Source organism: Scyliorhinus canicula, chromosome 1 (assembly GCF_902713615.1).
Source record: "Scyliorhinus canicula chromosome 1, sScyCan1.1, whole genome shotgun sequence".
Taxonomy (NCBI): Eukaryota; Metazoa; Chordata; class Chondrichthyes; order Carcharhiniformes; family Scyliorhinidae; genus Scyliorhinus; species Scyliorhinus canicula.
In genome coordinates, this window is record NC_052146.1 from 16,820,727 (window position 1) to 16,837,982 (window position 17,256).

General features: G+C 46.5%; 1 protein-coding gene across 2 annotated transcripts in view; it reads left to right on the forward strand.

Annotated features, from left to right (window-relative positions):
• The window catches only part of lrrc74b (leucine rich repeat containing 74B), a 101,618-nt gene that overhangs the window by 55,722 nt on the left and 28,640 nt on the right, over window positions 1-17,256 (forward strand). For both annotated transcript variants that reach the window (XM_038812558.1, XM_038812644.1), the window contains exons 9-11: window positions 7,557-7,652; window positions 12,270-12,386; window positions 14,754-14,882. In XM_038812558.1, the coding sequence (XP_038668486.1) occupies window positions 7,557-7,652; window positions 12,270-12,386; window positions 14,754-14,882 (342 nt within the window). The remainder of the gene's footprint in view (window positions 1-7,556; window positions 7,653-12,269; window positions 12,387-14,753; window positions 14,883-17,256) is intronic.

Genomic DNA, 17,256 nt, shown 5'->3' on the forward strand with positions numbered 1-17,256 from the left:
GTAAAAAGAAAAAAAATTATAAAAACTAATGTAGGCTCCTTACAGTCAGAAACGAGGGAATTCGTAACAGGGAACAAAGAAACGGCTGAGGAACTAAATTTGTACTTTGCTTCTGTCTTCACAAAAGAAGACATGAATAATGTACCAGAAATCCTGAGAAGCACAAGTTTTAGCGAGGAGCTGAAGGAAATTAGCATTAGTAAAGAAATGGTTTTGGGGAATAATGGGATTGAAGGTGGACAAATTCCAGGGCCTGATAGTCTTCATCCCAGAGAATTTAAGGAATTGGCCCTAGAAATAGTCCATTGGTGATCCATTGGTGGTCATTTTCCAAAATTCTTTGGACTCTGAAATGGTTCCTACAGATTAGAGGGAATGAATGTAACCACGCTGTTCAAAAAGGGAGGTGGAGAGAAAACGAGAAACTATAGACCAGTGAACCTAACGTGTAGAGAAGTTGCTGGAGTCCATTATCAAGGATTTCATAGCACAGGGTTTGGAAAGAAGTGGTGTAATCAGACAAATTCAGCATGGATTTACAAAAGGAAAATCATGCTTGACAAATCTACTAGAATTCTTTAAAGAGTGTAGATGGGCTTGAGATTGGTTTCAGAGGTCGGGGCAACATTGAGGACCGAAGAGCCTGTACTGCACTGTTATGTTCTATGTAACTAGTAGAATTGACCAGGGAGAACCAGTGGATGTGGTTCATTTAGACTTTCAGAAAGCTTTCAACAAGTTCTTACATAGCGATTAATATGGAAATTTAAAGCACATGGGATTACGGGTAGTGTCTTCAGATGGATAAGAAGCTGGTTAGCAGACAGGAAGCAAAACGTCGGGAAAAATGGGTATTTTTCTGATAGGCAGGGGTACCTCAGGGAACTGCGCTAGGACCCCAAGTATTCACATGATATATTAATGACTCAGAGTGGTCAGGGAAAGTGCAGGGTGGTCCCCCCCCCTTCCAGGAAACCGGAAACCTTGGCACTGCCCAGCTGGCACTTTGGCACTGCCACCCTGGCACTGCCGAGGCTTCCGATGAAATGAAAAAAATGAAAATCGCTTATTGTCACAAGTAGGCTTCAAATGAAGTTACTGTGAAAAGCCCCTAGTCGCCACATTCCAGCGCCTGTTCGGGGAGGCTGGCACAACCAAGCTAGCAGGAGCACGCTGGGTTGCCAGTGCAAGGATGCCCGAGTGCCAGGGTGACACTGCCAAGGGCCAGGTGTTGAGGGGGGTCATGCCCATGAAATGAGGTGGGGGGGGGGGTTTGAAGGGTGGGGGTGTGCAAGGCAGATAAGTAGCTCCTCCGGGAGGTTGGGTGGGTGATGGGTGCAGTTCCTAGAAGGGAGGGGATGCTGTAAGGGGACTTGGGGGGTGGGCTTAATGAGGGGCAACCCCACCCCCCCACCCCCCCTCCTCCCCCCCCCCGGACCACTTAGCGGGGTGTCCTCACTTGGGGGGCCAGGATTCTCCGAGCCCGCGCCAGGTCGGAGAATCGGAGGGGGGGGGGGGGGGGGGGGGGGGGCACGAGAATCCCGCCACACCGCTCCGAGGCCGGGCTGCGATTCTCCGGCGACTGGAGAATCATCATCAATCGCGCCCATGCGGTCGCCTCGGCGTCGGTCGAGGGTCGTTGGAAACGGCAACCGCAGCAATTCTCCGCGCTCGACGGGCCAAGTGCACGCCGGCCTAGTTTACATATGGTCCCACACGGCGGGATTTCGGTGTTCTGGCTGCGGGAGCCGCCCTGGAGGGCAGCGCACAGCACTCCTCCGCCGTTCCACCCCCCGAAGTAGAGGAGAATTACTGGGCCTGGAGGTGAATCTTGGCCGGGGTGTGTGGGGTAGTGTCCATTTGTGTGGGGGGGTGACATTGCCCATCGGTGTGCGGGACCCAGAACTCACTTCGAGATCGGGGAACCCTTTCAAAATAGCGGTTTGATCTCGGAGTTCAGCTCCCCAGTGCTAATAAAAATTCTGAGTGTGGGTTAAACTGGTGAGAAACTGCCCTGGGCCCAAAAAAGTGACTAAATGTCATTGAATAGCAGTGGGGAACTCGCTGGCTAAATTCCCTGAAAAACCTGCCACAAATTAACACCCATTATCACCAAATTTGCAGATGAAACAAAGTTGGGTGTAGGGTGAGCTGTGAGGAGGATTCAGAGATGCTTCTATGGGATTTGAACAGGCTGAGTGGGCATGGCAGATGCAGTATAATGTGGATAACGTGAGGTTATCCGCTTTGGTAGCAAAAATAGAAAGGCAGATTATTATTTGAATTGATCGAAATTGAGAGAGGTGGATACTCAGCGAGACCTTGGTGTCCTCGTGTATCAGTCGCTGAAAGTAAGCGCACAGGTACAGCAGGCAGTAAAGAAGGCAAATGGTATGTTGGCCTTCATAGCTAGAGGATTTGAGTATAGGAATAGATTTCTTTTACTGCAATTGTATAGGGCAGGGGTGGGCAAACTTTTCCGTGCAAGGGCCACATTCAGAAATTCACAATTCACAAAGGGCCGCATAGTATATTAAGTAAAATAATTACTTCACCCGGTTATGATTCTGGGCGCCTCACATAGAACATTGAACAGTACAGCACAGAACTGGCCCTTCGGCCCTCTACATTGTGCCGAGCAATGATCACCCTACTCAAGTCAACGTATCCACCCTATACCAGTAAGTAACCCAACAGGCCCCCCCATTAACCTTAAAAAAAAATTTTTAAAAAAATTTTTTTTTTTTTTTTTAATGACTTGGTGGGCCGCAGAAATACCTTTGGCGGGCCGCATGCGGCCCGGGGCCGTAGTTTGCCCACCCCTGGTATAGGGCATTGCTGAGGCCACACCTGGAGTAATGTGTGCATTATCTGAGGAAGGATGTTCTTGCTATGGTGGGAATGCAGCAAAGGTTTACCAGGCTGATTCCTGGGATGGCGGGACGGTTATATGATGAGAGGCTAAATTGGTTCGGATTATATTCATTGCAGTTTAGAAGAGTGAGAGGGGATCTCATAAAAACGTACAAAATTCTAACAAGTTTAGATCGGGCAGATTCAGAAAGAATGGTGGGGGAGTTCAGGATTAGGGTTCATAGTTTTTGAGGATAAGGGTAAATCTTTGAAGACTGAGGTGAGGAGAAATGTCTTCACCCAGAGAGTGGTCAATCTGGAATTCGCTACCATAGAAAGTAGTTGAGGCCAAAACGTTGTGCAATTTCAAGAAGGAATTAAATATAGCTCTTGGGGCTGAAGGGATATGTGCGGAAGGTGGATCAGGGTATTGAACTTGATGATCAGCCATGATCATAATGAATGGCAGAGCAGGCTCGAAGGGTCAAATGGCTTTCTGCTATTTTCCATGTTTCTATGTTAAGTATTAAAATGTAGTGGAATAAGCTCTTGACAAGAATCCACAAACTCTTCACCCTTGTCTGGAAGGAAGAGAGCATGTCGGGTGATCTCAGATTCATCTTCAGGAAAACATCTTCAGGTACATGCAAGTAAGGGCGTTTGTCAGGCAGCAGGTGGCGGGGTTCCCTGCTGCCGCCGTGTGGGGTCCAGGACAGGGTGCTCTCGGGGGTTTGAGTTGGAGAGGGGAGCATCTCGGAAGTGTACCAGGTGATGCAGGAGGTAGACGAGGCCTCGGTGGAGGAGCTGAAAGATAAATGGGAAGAGGAGCTGGGTGAGGAGATTGAGGAGGGGACGTGGGCGGATGCCCTAGAATGGGTGAACTCCTCCTCTTCGTGTGCGAGGCTTAGCCTCATACAGTTTAAGGTACTGCATAGGGCTCATGTGACCGGGACAAGGATGAGCCGGTTTTTTGGGACCGAGGACAGGTGTATTAGGTGCTCAGGGAGCCCAGCAAACCATGTCCACATGTTCTGGGCATGCCCAGCACTGGGGGAATTTTGGAAGGGTGTAGCAAGGACGGTATCGAGGGTGGTAGGATCCAGGGTCAATCCAGGCTGGGGACTCGCAATATTTGGGGTTGCAGTGGAGCCAGGAGTGCAGGAGGTGAAAGAGACCGGTGTTCTGGCCTTTGCGTCCCTAGTAGCCTGGCGGAGGATTCTTCTTCAGTGGAAGGATGCGAGGCCCCCAAGCGTGGAGGCCTGGGACAACGATATGGCGGGGTTTATTAAATTGGAGAGGGTGAAATTTGCCCTAAGGGGGTCAGTGCAGGGGTTTTTCAGGAGATGGCAACCATTCCTAGATCTCCTGGCAGAACGGTAAAAACAAAAGGTCAGCAGCAGCAGCAACCCGGGGGGAGGGGGGGGTTGACTTTTTGTTTTGGGTTGAATATCTGTTTTTTGCCAATGACGGGCGTTAATTTATTGTTTTTCTTTTGTATTTGGGGGGGGGGGGGGTTCTGTTTTTTTTGTTCTTAAAATTTTCTGTTATTGTTTTCTTTTTTGTGAAAATGTGAAAATTTGAATTAAAATTATTTAAAAAGAAAAAAAGATTCATCTTCAGGAAAGGAGACAGGTACAACTGCATAAATTACAGAGGGATTTCCCTACTTTCCACCACGGGAAAGGTAATCATGAGAATATTCCTCAACTGCCTCCTTCCAGTGGCTCAAGAGCTCCTCCCCGGGTCTCAGTGCGGCTTCCGCCCATCAAGAGGCTCAACGAACAGTATCTTCAGCGTGCGGCAAATCCAGGGAAAGTGCAGAGTGCAGCATCGACCTCTGCACATGGCCTTCTTCGATCTCACAAAAGCCTTCGACTCTGTCAACCATGAGGGATTGTGGAACATCCTCCTCAAATTCGGCTGCCCACAGAAATTCACCCCCATTCTCTGCCTGCTCCACGATAACATGCAAGCCATTAAACTCACCAATGGAACCCCGCAGATTCAATACGTGTGCAAACTGAGGTCTTACAAAGCTGCATCATCGCACTAATGCTGTTCTTCATCTTCCTTGCAACAACACTCCACCCCATCACCCTGAAGCTCCCCACTGGAGTGGAGCTAACCACCAGACAAGCGGGAAACTGTTCAACGTCCGACGCCTCCAGGCCAGATCCAAGACTACCCCAACTATCGAGCTTCAGTGCACAGACGACGCTTGTATATGCGCACATTCAGAGGCCAAGCTACAAACAATTGTCAACACATTCACCGGGGCAAATGAGAAAATGGACCATAGACGAAACGCCAGAGCAGCCATGGTCCCCGCCCTCTTGGATGCATCAGAAACATGGACAATGCACAGCAGACACCTCAAATCCTGAGAGATATCCCTAACATTGCCTCTGCAAAATACTGCAAATCCAGTGGCAGGATATGTGTACCAACACGAGTGTCCTCTCCCAGGCTATTTCCCCAGTATCAAGGCACTGGTCACACTCGACCGGCTGCAATAAGCAGGCAACATTGTCCGTATGTCCGACACAAGACTCCCGGAAAAAGTGGTCTATCTTCGCGTTCTGCAATGGCGAGCAATCACTAGGACGGCAAGGTAAATGCTACAAGGACATTCTGAAAGGCTCCCTAAATAAATGCAATATCCCCATCGACACGTGGGAATTGCTTGCCGTGGAACACACAAACTGAAAAGAAGCATTGGCGAAGCTACCAATCACTATGAGCGTCAACTGGTGGAGCGGTCAAGCGGAAAGAGAGCACACAATCCAGAGCACCCCACCCACCTACCTATTGGGATGTCTATAGCACACTTCCAACATTATGATTTCACCCTTCCTATTCCTGAGTCCACCCAGAATGCCTCACTACAAGATCCCTCCTGTGTGTCCTCCCTCAACACAGCTGTGATCTACTCCCTAATCAGCAATGCAACTCCCCACCTCTTTTGTTTCCCCTTCTGTCCAACCTAAAACAACGATATCTCAGACTGTTAAGCTGCCAGTCCTGTCCCTCCTTTAACCTTGTCTCCGTAATTGCAATTACAACATAGTTCCATGCAGCAACCAGGCTCATAGTTTATCTGTCTTACCTGTTATACTTCTTACATTGAAGCAAACGCACTCCAGACCTGAAGTCCCGCTAAGCCCTGTGGCTTCCCTCTGCCTGCTCTTACTCTGCGCTATGTTTATCAGTCTACCTTTTATCCCCAGTCTCTACACTTACTGGCCTGTTGTTCCGGTTCCCAACCCTCTGCCACACTACATTAAAGCCTCCCAAACAGTTATACTGATCCCATCTATCTACGTCCTGAACTCTAAGAAATGTCACTTGTCCCAAAAAAGTATCCCGTACAATAAATCTCTATGAACTACATCTAGCAACTAGTTACCACCCACTTGTTATCTTCAAAGTTTAGGAAGCCTTTCTTTGGTTCAGCGTAATTTTCTTCTGAGATTTTCAAATCAGCAGCTTGTAGACTAGAATTCTGCTACACAGGAGAGTTTTTCTTTCCAGCTCGGCATGGTTATGGTCGTAACTGCTTACTAGCTGTTCCTCTCCTCTCCTGTTCCCCCTGTCATTAAGAGCTACTATATTTCCCTTTTAACTTTGTTCTATCTAAATGAAGCCAGGCTTGTACTATACTAGTGTGAACTATATTCTTATGTCTCCACTTAGAACAGTTTTAACAGCTTAAATTCTATACTCTATTGTTTCCCATTTTTAAAATAAATATATGTTTACTTTGCTTCTAAGCTAATTCACATATCAAACCACTCCAGACAGCTGCACCCTTATCATTTCCTCTTTCATCCCATTCTTCAAACTATATCAAAACTTCTTTCATCTTTATTTTATCCAATTCTTAAATCACTACTTTATTCAAACGTCTTGACAATTGATCCGGTTGTCATGCCTTTTGTAGATAGGATGTTCCTGGGTGGTTTTCCATATTGTCAAATCAAAGTCTGTGTCATAGCTGCACAGGAGCAGCTCAGCTAGATGTGTGGCTAGTTCTGGAGTACAGGTCTTTAACACCACAGTTTGTATATTGTCAGGACCCAGTAGTTTAGCTTTGTCCAGTGCACTCAGATATTTCTTGACATCACACAGAGTGAATCAAATTATCTGAGGATTGGAATTTTGTTTTTTAAATTTAAAATACCCAATTCATTTTTTCCAATTAAGAGGCAATTTTGCATGGCCAATCCAACTACCCTGCACATACTTTCGGTTGTGGAGGTGAAACCCACTCCGACAAGGGGAGAATATGCAAACTCCACACGGACAGTGACCCGGGGCCGGTATTGAACTCTGGTCCTCGATGCCGTGAGGTAGCAGTGCTAACCACTGCACCACAGTGCCACCCTTTGATTATTGGAATCTGATACAACGAGGAAGAGGCTGAGCATGATCACCCACTACTTTTGTCTGAAGATATGAGTGTGTTGGATGAAAACATGAAGAACCCTTGAATGCGATGCCTCTCCATTCAGGAAAAAATAACTTACTAACTTATCATATGTTAGAACTTGCACATGAACAATGACCACTTGAGTGAGGTACAATGGAAACACACCCAGTAAATGTTTGCCCCTGCAAGGCAGAAGCAGTAAAAATTAAGACGGTGATTTAATAATTTTAAATGTCATTTCAGGTAATTATGCTTTCGTGATCTGTGTTCACAGATGGCCCGGAATCCTATGCAGAGTGCTGGATGTTATGCGATATTGAAAACCTTAAAAGAAAATCCCAAAAGTTCTATAGAATCATTGGATTTCTCTGTAAGTATTATTCTGCTCCCTAAATAATGCCTACATTTCAATTATGACTACACTTCAAAAGTATTTAATTGGTTGTAAAACACTTTGACATGGCCGGTGGTTGTGAAAATATCTATTTAAATGCAAGCCTTTCTTTCTTGCCTAAAACTACAATCAGCTCATGTCCCAAACTTCTTCCTCAATTCTGTATATGAATTGTTAATTTCACGGCTCCTCCACAGAATCACAAAAACGCAGTGCAGAAAAGGCATTCGGCCCATCAGGTCTGCACCGCCGCATGAAAGGCATCTGCCAATCCTAATCCCATTTGCCAGCACTTGGCCTATAGCCTCGAATGTTAAGACTTGCGAAGTGCTTATCCAGGTACTTTTTAAAGGATATGAGGCAACCCACCTCTACCACCCTCCCAGGCAGTGCATTCCAGACCGTCACCACCCTCTGGGTAAAAAGGTTTTCCTGAAATCCCCCCCTGAACTTCCCACACCTCACCTTGAATTTGTGTCCCGTCGTAACCAACCCTTCAACTAAGGGGAATAGCTGTTCCCTCTCCACCCTGACCATGCCCCTCATAATCTTGCACACCTCGATCAGGTGGCCCCTCAGTCTTCTCTGCTCCAGTGAAAAGAACCAAAACCTATTCAATCTCTCTTCATAACTAAAATGTTCCATCCCAAGCAACATCCTGGTGAATCTCCTCTGCACCCCCTCCAGTGCAATCACATCCTTCCTATAATATGGTGATCAGAACTACACACGGTACTCCAGCTGTGACCTCATTAATGTTCTATATAACTCCAACATGACTTCCTTGCTTTTGTAATCTATGCCTCAATTGATAAGGGCAAGTGTCCCAAATGCATTTTTCTCCACCCTATTAACCAGCCCTTCTGCCTTCAGAGATTTATTTACAAACATGCCGAGGTCTCTTTGTTCCTCAGGACTTCCCAGTGGGGTGTCATTCACTGAATATTTTCTTGTCAAATTGCCCCTTCCAAGTGTAACATCTCACACTTTCCAGGATTAAATTCCATCTGCCACAGTTCTGCCCATTTGACCATCCCGTCTATATCTTTCTGTAACCCAAGACTCTCAGCTTCACTGTTAACCACCTGGCCTATTATCTGTTTACATTTCAGATTTCCATCATCTACAGTTCCATCTTTTTATTTAAATTCCCTAAAACATTGCTCTCAGAACATGGGAAAGAATTTACTGTTGTGCCATACCAATCTTAAAGCCAACAGTGGTTTGCACATCATTATTATAGAATGATTATAGAATGATACAGCATTTGTGCCCATTGTGCCTATGAGGCTGTTTTAAAGAGCTATCCAATTCGCTCCACTCACTTCTATTTCACATAATCCATTATTTTGGCTGCAAACGAACAGCCACACTGCACCTGAAAAGCAGCTCGTCCCGGTGCAGCGTGGCCAATAAAAGCCAGTTACTCACGAAAAAATAAGACCAAGTTAGAAGTTGGATTGGACAGTTGAATTGGTTATGTACTCTGACAGGACCTGCAGCTAGTTCTGACGTATTGGAACTGTGTACTATGATGAAATATGCGACAGTTGAGGAAGTTCTAAGGGAAAATAAAACATTGCAGAAATTAAATTCAGAGAAATGCACATGCAGTTTTCCAGTGACCAAGAGATATGAGGTTAGTCATAAACGATGCGTCAAATGCCAATCTTCCAGATAGATATTCCAGCACAGCAAGGTTTATCAAATTCTTGGTAGCAAATGTAATAACTATTATCCATTGGCCATGGAACAAAGTAAATAAAAAGGGTAGTTAAAAGCACCTTAGCTGCTGAAACACTGGCTTTAGAGGAAGCAATAGATAAGGAAATGTATTTACCTAATATGCTGAAGGAAATTCTATCCGTGGGGCAATATGAGGGGCTGGTTTAGCTCACTCAGCTAAATCGCTGGCTTTTAAAGCAGACCAAGCAGGCCAGCAGCACGGTTCGATTCCCGTACCAGCCTCCCCGGACAGGCGCCGGAATGTGGCGACTAGGGGCTTTTCACAGTAACTTCATTTGAAGCCTACTCGTGACAATAAGCGATTTTCATTTCATTTTTCATTTCATTTCATATGAGAAATGTTTGCCCAAACATGCTGTGTAGATACCCGTTCACTTTGAGACAATGCACATTTGGCAATGGTGCCACTGAAGAAAGGTTGAGAATTGGCTTTTTTAGGATATGTTGGAAAGAAGGGAAAAAATAAAATTGGTGAAATTGAAATTAGAGTCAACAAATGTCAGATGAAAAGAGGTGCTTGCTCCAATAAATTGTTAGATGTACTGGAAGAGGGATGTCTGATGTTACAAAGAGGATATGGAAAACCAATATTTTCTTTTGATTGCTTTTTAATTATTTACACATCGTAAAGAAAAATAAAACTATTTAAAGAAGGGGGAATATATTGGATATATGAATCTTTGGTGTCACGACTCCCTGGGTTAGTGCACGGTCAATTTCAGCCTCACTTGACCGGGAGTCACAACACAAGTTAAATTAGATGTTTCCAACTCGCCCCGGTCTATACAAAGGCACACACACACAAACATCGAGGGAAAGGGTGTGGAGAGGGAAGAAAAATTATGATAGAGGAAAAAGGATAAAAGATCTCCAATGCACTATGATGGTTTCCAGTTAAAGTCTTTCAGGGGTTCAAGCTTTTGCTTTGATGCTTCCTTCTAAGCTTGAGAGGATTTTCTCTGGCAAGGCCGTCTACCTACCTTGTGGTATGGGGAGCTCACAGCCCACTCTACAGGTGTGGTGCAGCAGAAATGGAAAAGTATTTTTTAAAGCAAAACAATGTTTATTCTATGAACTCAAGTTAACCTTTTTAAAACATACAGTGAACATCTTGGCAACCATCAATTCAAATACAACCCCCAAAGAATCCTTAATAACTTCCCTAACAACATCCAGAAGACAAAAGAAACACCTTTTAACAGAAGCACATCAGGTTTACATGCACTACTGAAAACATTTATAATGCCGAATTCACCAAATGATCAAGAGATAGTCTTTTCACGGCAGAGAGATCAACAGTACATCTGCTCTGTCTGGCTTCAGCTCCAACACTGAAAACAAAACTAAAACATAACTGCAGCAAACAGCCTAAACCGAAAGTAAAAAACTGACAGACAGCCCAGCTCCACCCACACTCTGACATCACTGATAAACACCCATTTCTTATAGGTACATTTTACAAACAACCATTTCTCAAAGGTACTCTCACGTGACACTTGTAGATTTAAGAACAATAAAGCAGTCCTTTATTTCAGCAGAGAGAGCTCCTTCTCCGTGGAAGGTCCAATCACTTCTGCCCAGCCCTTTCAGAAGCATCACACAGGAACAAATCACTGACTGTTGTCAGCCAGAACACTGGCCAACCCACAGGTTGCCAGCCAACCAATTGATTCGACTTTGAGGGAAGCCAAGCAGGAAAGGCTCCTTGCTGATCAGGGTGCCATTTTTCTGACTACCTCGCTCTTTCTCCCCACCCCTCCAAAACCGGGAGGCCCCCAGGAACACCCCCTCAATTGCCCTCCACCTGGTAGGGTCCCCCCCAGGGCCGATCCAAGGGAGTACCACCTGGTGGCACTGCCCAGATGGCACTGACCAGCTTCCTGTACAAAAAAAGGAAAAGTGTAATACTGAGAACTCAATCTGCTCAGACTTTTTCAAAGTTATCAATTCCATATGTAGAAGTAGCAGAAATCCAATAATCGAAGTGGGAACAGAATTGATTCAGGTTTGGCAATAAAAATTCTGGGCTGATTGAATTAAACAACATCCACCGCCCTTCCTTCATCAATCATGTAATAAGAATAAGAATCTTTATTATTGTCACAAGTAGGCTTACATTAACAGTGTAATGAAAATCCCCTAGTCGCCACACTCCGGCACCTGTTCGGGTACACTGAGGGAGAATTTATAATGTCCAATTCTGGGCAGCACGGTGACGCAGTGGTTAGTGCTGCAGCCTAACGGCGCCGAGGTCCCAGGTTCGATCCCGGCTCTGGGTCCCTGTTCTTGTGGAGTTTGCACATTCTCCCCGTGTTTGCGTGGGTTTCTCCCCACAACCCAAAAATGTGCAGTTTAGGTGGATTGGTTATACTAAATTGCCCCTTAATTGGAAAAGAAAATAATTGGGTACTCTAAATTTATTTTTAAAAAACCATAATGTCCAATTCACCTAACAAGCACAACTTCCGGGGGGAGGAAACCGGAGCACCCGGAGGAAACCCACTCAGACATGGGGAGAACGTGCAGACTCTGTGCAGACAGTGACCAAGCGGGAATCAAATATGGGGCCCTGGTGCTGTGAAGCAACAGTGCTAACCACTGTGCTACCGTGCCACCGACAATTAGACCAGCTAATTGATAACTTTGGTTCCTTGACGACACCTTGAGTTGTGCCACGCTGATGCAATGATTTTAGATTTTAAGAGGTTGCAATAAATGTACAGTATACACAAGAATTTTATGTTATTCAGTATTAATGAAGCCTAGAGCTATTTCAGCACTGGGAACAGTGTTCTACTTAAACTGTCTTTGTGTATAACCATATTAAATCATTATAATTCCATACAGGATATCAGGATTAATAAGGATTTTGAGGACTTGTTCAAAGATGTGCAACAACAAGTACCAAATCTTCAAGTGAAACATGAGAAGAATGCAAATCAGTTCAAAAAACCAAGATCCAAGGTAAAAATATATTTTCTCTTATATTTGTGTGCGTTTCACCTAATTTGCAATATCTATTGTTTAATGATGAATTTTAAATTCTTCCAGTCATATGAATTCAAGTATCACAAACAAGGGCCAAGATTCTCCCCTACCTGGCGGGGCGGGGGGTCCCGGCATAGCAGAGTGGCACCAACCACTCCGGCGTCGGGCCTCCCCAAAGATGCGAAGAAAAAGAGTGCCCCCACGGCACAGGCCCGCCCGCCGATCGGTGTGCCCCAATCGTGGGCCTGACCACCGTGCGGGCACCCCCCTGGGTCCGATTGCCCTACGCCCCCCCCCTCCCCCACCCCGGGGCCCGCTTGCGCCGCCGATCCCGCCACCACCAGAGGTCGCTCAAACCACGGCGGCGGGATTGGCCTGTCAGCGGCGGGACTTCGGCCCATCGCGTGCCGGAGAATCGCCGCGGAGGGCACGGCAATCGGCGGGGCATGATTCCCGCCCCCGCCAATTCCCGGGTGGCGGAGAATTCCTGCCACGGCGGGGGCGGGATTTTCGCCGGTCCCGGACGATTCTCCAACCCTGCGGGGGGTCGGAGAATTTCACCCAAGAACTGTAATGAGCACTATATGTTATAAAATATATTTGTCCATCTGCTGAAGTTACTTGATCATCTTGCACTTCCACAAAGAATGCTTTATCACTGTTTCTGAGAAGCAGCTTACAATTGTGTACAGTCAGTCTCCTGGCCTTTCCCCAGTAACATGATGAAGTTAAGTTCCACTGAATGCATCAGTGCTCCTCACCAATGTGTCATCAAAGTGCAATTTCATTAAAAACAAAATGACTACTTTCTCCCTCCTGCGATCGAGCACCAATCTTGCAGGATGGATCATTAGTTCTGGGAAATCACTTTCTGTGTGCTGGTAATAAAATTCACAAGAGAAAAAAAAGTGCCATGTGAAAGGTAGATGTATTTCTGCTCTGAGGACAGTCTTAATATATTTTAACCTAAAATTAGTTTTTTTTAAATGAGTTCTTTCCTATTTATAGATGAAATAGCCATATAAACTGAGCAGCAGAGAATTAATTTACATGCACTTTGAAGATTTAATTGATTATCAACAACTTTGCAGAATGGACATACCAAGGCAAACTAATTATTAGCACAAGTATAACAGACATGAATAAGTGAGGGCAAGCTGATGATCTATTTCTAACCCCTGGCAACGCTCTTCTATAATTTCTCCTCCTAGAGGCGTAGGAGAGCTACTCCGATGAATGCTTTTATTGTTTTGAAAAGTTTCTCAATGCCATTTGATGAGCATACTCTGTGGCTCGCCTGTGTGCAAGAGCGTCTTAGAGCTACTATAAGAAGTCCATTCATCGCTTTGTATCCATGGAAGCACTGTTACAGTCCGAACTGAATCCCACAGCTGATTCCTTCCCATAGCCCTCAGTGGGATTTGTAACTTTCATCATTATTTTGCTGTTTTGCTGCCTTTCATTTTACCGTTCCATTCAGTCACATAAAATAACTTCTCAGGTTAGAAATCTGTCACTGTCAAAGTCATTATAACCAGAATCCACTTTAAGTAAACGTGAAACAAATGCTTCATGAAGATGGTAATGTTTAATGTGAATATTTTTTTAAATGCAGTCTGCCTCCAGCTGCCTTTTTGAAAATCTATTATAGAGCTCCCACGTATCTCATCACAGTTTAGACATGTGTCCTGAGATTCTGAATGTCATTGAGAGTGTATCCTTCATTAGGTGGAAAAAAATCAATCAGGAATCCTGCTGCTGGTTGCCATCCAATTACATCGCTGCCACCCCCCACCCCACCACTTCCACAAGAAGTAGTGTGGTGTGGATGACTAGTAAGAATAAGTGCGATCTTGCCTCACAGCTCCGATGCCTCACGGCGCCAACGTCACAGGTTCGATCCCGGCTCTGGGTCACTGTCTGTGTGGGGTTTGCACATTCTCCCCTGGTTTGCATGGGTTTCGTCCCCACAACCCAAAGATGTGCAGGCTAGGTGGATTGGCCATGCTAAATTGCCCCTTAATTGGAAAAAAATAATTGGGTACTCTAAATTTATTTTTAAAAAGGTTAAGTGTGATCTGGTTGGCTGTAACGCTCCAGCATTTATTCTGCCAAAACATTGTGCAAGCTGAAGTGTGAATGACCGCTGCCTGTACCACAGAGAAGAATCAGTACTTTCAGGTGAGGAAGTGAGGGGAAGACATTTGGAAAGGGAACTGCCAGAAAAAGCAGAAATAGTAAGTCTGAGATAGAGTTTTATTAACCAAACAGAGTTAGACACAGGGGTCCTGCACCACATTTCCACTGATGCTGACTCATATTGTTCTTTTTCATTTGTCACAGGCTGATCCCCTTAGTAAACTAAAAGAATTCATGAAGCAGCACCACCTGCAGTTGGAGCATTTCTTAGACAACTTTGATCAAACTGAGAACCAATATATCAGCTTAAAGGATTTCCGAGAGGGACTGCAGGTCAGTATGCCACTGTGTTCTTTGTAAGTAAAATCCAATGAAAGTTGTATAAACGAACACTCTCAAAAGACTTTTATCAAAACATGGGGCTGGATTCTCCCCTACCCGGCGTGACGGAGGGTGCCGGCGTAGGGGAGTGGCGCCAACCACTCAGGGGTCGCGCCTCCCCAAAGGTGGGGAATTCTCCCCACCTTTGGGGGCCAGCCCCGCGCCGGAGCAGTTTGCACCAGAAGACTGGCGCAAACACCCGGCGCCGTCGGAAGCGGGGCTGGCCGAAAGGCTTTCGGCGGTCGGCGCATGCACCGGCAGTGACGTCAGCGGCAGCTGGCCGCTGACGTCACTGCCGGCGCATGCGCAATGCGGGGTTCTCCTCCGCGTCCGCCATGGCGGAGGCCGTGGCGGAGCGGAAGGAGAAAGAGTGCCCCCACGGCACTGCCCCGCGGAGCGAGCGGGGGGGCCCCGATCGCGGGCCAGGCCTCCGTGGGGGCACCCCCCCGGGTCCGATCGCCCCCCGCCCCCCCAGGACTCCGGGGGCCCGCTCGCGCCGCTGAGCCCGCCGTTTCAGAGGTGGTTTAAACCTCGGCGGCGGGAGAAGGCCTCCCAGCGGCGGGACTTCGGCCCATCCGGGCCGGAGATTTGAGGTAAGTTTTTTAACAAATGAAATCCCGCCGGCGCCAGCTGTTTTCACAGGCTGCCGGCGGGATTTGCACAACGCCGGTTTATGACCGGCGGGAGAATTGAAAAACCTGCGGGAGCGGAAATAACGCCGCTTCCCGCCTATTCTCCGACCCTGCGTGGGGTCGGAGAATTTAGCCCATGATGTGGCGATGCCAGCGTTGGACTGGGATGGGCACAATAAGAAGTCTTACAACACCAGGTTAAAGTCCAGCAGGTTTGTTTCGAATCACTAGCTTTCGGAACGCGGAGCTGTGCTCCGAAAGCTAGTGTGATGTGGATAAGTGCAATCTTACCTCACAGCGCTCCAAAAGCTCCGCGCTCTGAAAGCTAGCGATTCAAAACAAACCTGTTGTACTTTATCAAAAGACAAAAATAACTTGGATGTCAAAATGTGCCCAGTATGCACATTCTCCTTGTGCCTGCGGGGGTTTCACCCCCACAACCCAAAGATGTGCCGGTTAGGTGGATTGGCCATGCTAAATTGCCCTTTAATTGGAAAAAAATAATTGGGTACTCTAAATTTATTTTTAAAAGTGCATAGAATTTTTAAAAGTACATAGTAGCATAGCTGGGCATGGTTACATCTGAACACTCCATTCCAGGTATTGTCACAGACGGAATGTATTTGCTCTCTTACTGCCCGTAATCAAGGTTTTGTATGGAAAGAGGTGTGTTGTTTATTACCCTAAGATTATGTATTATAAAAAGTCTGTCGTCCAAATGGCAAAAGTCTAGGGGTCACATGGGGAGTTGAGGGGTAGATGTTCCCATGGGGGGGGGGGGGGGGGGCATTGCTGTCTACTCACTCATGCTGCCCTGTGTACGTAGTTGATCTTTTTTTGGCATTGAAGGCCAGCCCTCCTGGTCACACTCCCCAAACTGACAGCTGCCGCCAGCATATCCCAGTGCTACCTTGTGGCTGACTCTCGGGGGAACAGGACATTCCTCCTGGCCTCCACAGCGTTTAGCAGCCTCCCCAGGTCAACATCCCCAAATCTTTGGGCCGATTTCCTGGGCGCCATTCTTCCGAGCTGTCTGGGGTTGTCTGAGCAAGTGCAGCTTAAGTGCTGCTCGATCTTGTTTGCGGGGGGCTGGCGAGTGCAGTCCCGGCCAATCAGCTGGCAAGCCTGCATTTGCAACGAGAGACCCGCGACGCCTCATTAAGTGGACCAGTTAATGTTGAATTGCTTTGCGGGCCTCGCTGGGCCAAATGGCGAGAAGGTCGCGAAGTTCCTGTTCGTTAGCACACTTTGAAATTTTCCGGAGAATCGCAGCCTATATTTCCGGGCTTAGTAAGTTGCAGGAGTCCCCTAAAGGTGCTAACTCGAAGAAAACGGCAACTGCCCAATAGGATTCCATTCCAGATTTTCAGTTGGGGTTTCACCCTTAGCCTTTAACCCTTAATGCTGTTAAAGATAAAGGCACCATCCAGCAGGGTCTAGATCGTCCAAAACATGGATATGAGTAAAACGGAAAACATCAATGAACTAGATGGGTTTTTGGAACAATATTTTTGTGGTGATCTACCACTGTATATATGTGTGTGCTTGCATTAGGGGATGTATGACAGTACGTGTATTACAGGTTTTCCGGTAAGCCCCTGCCGGCTAGCTCCCCCCACAGGGAGCAGTATAAATATTCATAGGTTTCCCTGAGATGCCATTCTACAGCTGCAACCGAAGGGATAGCATCTCAC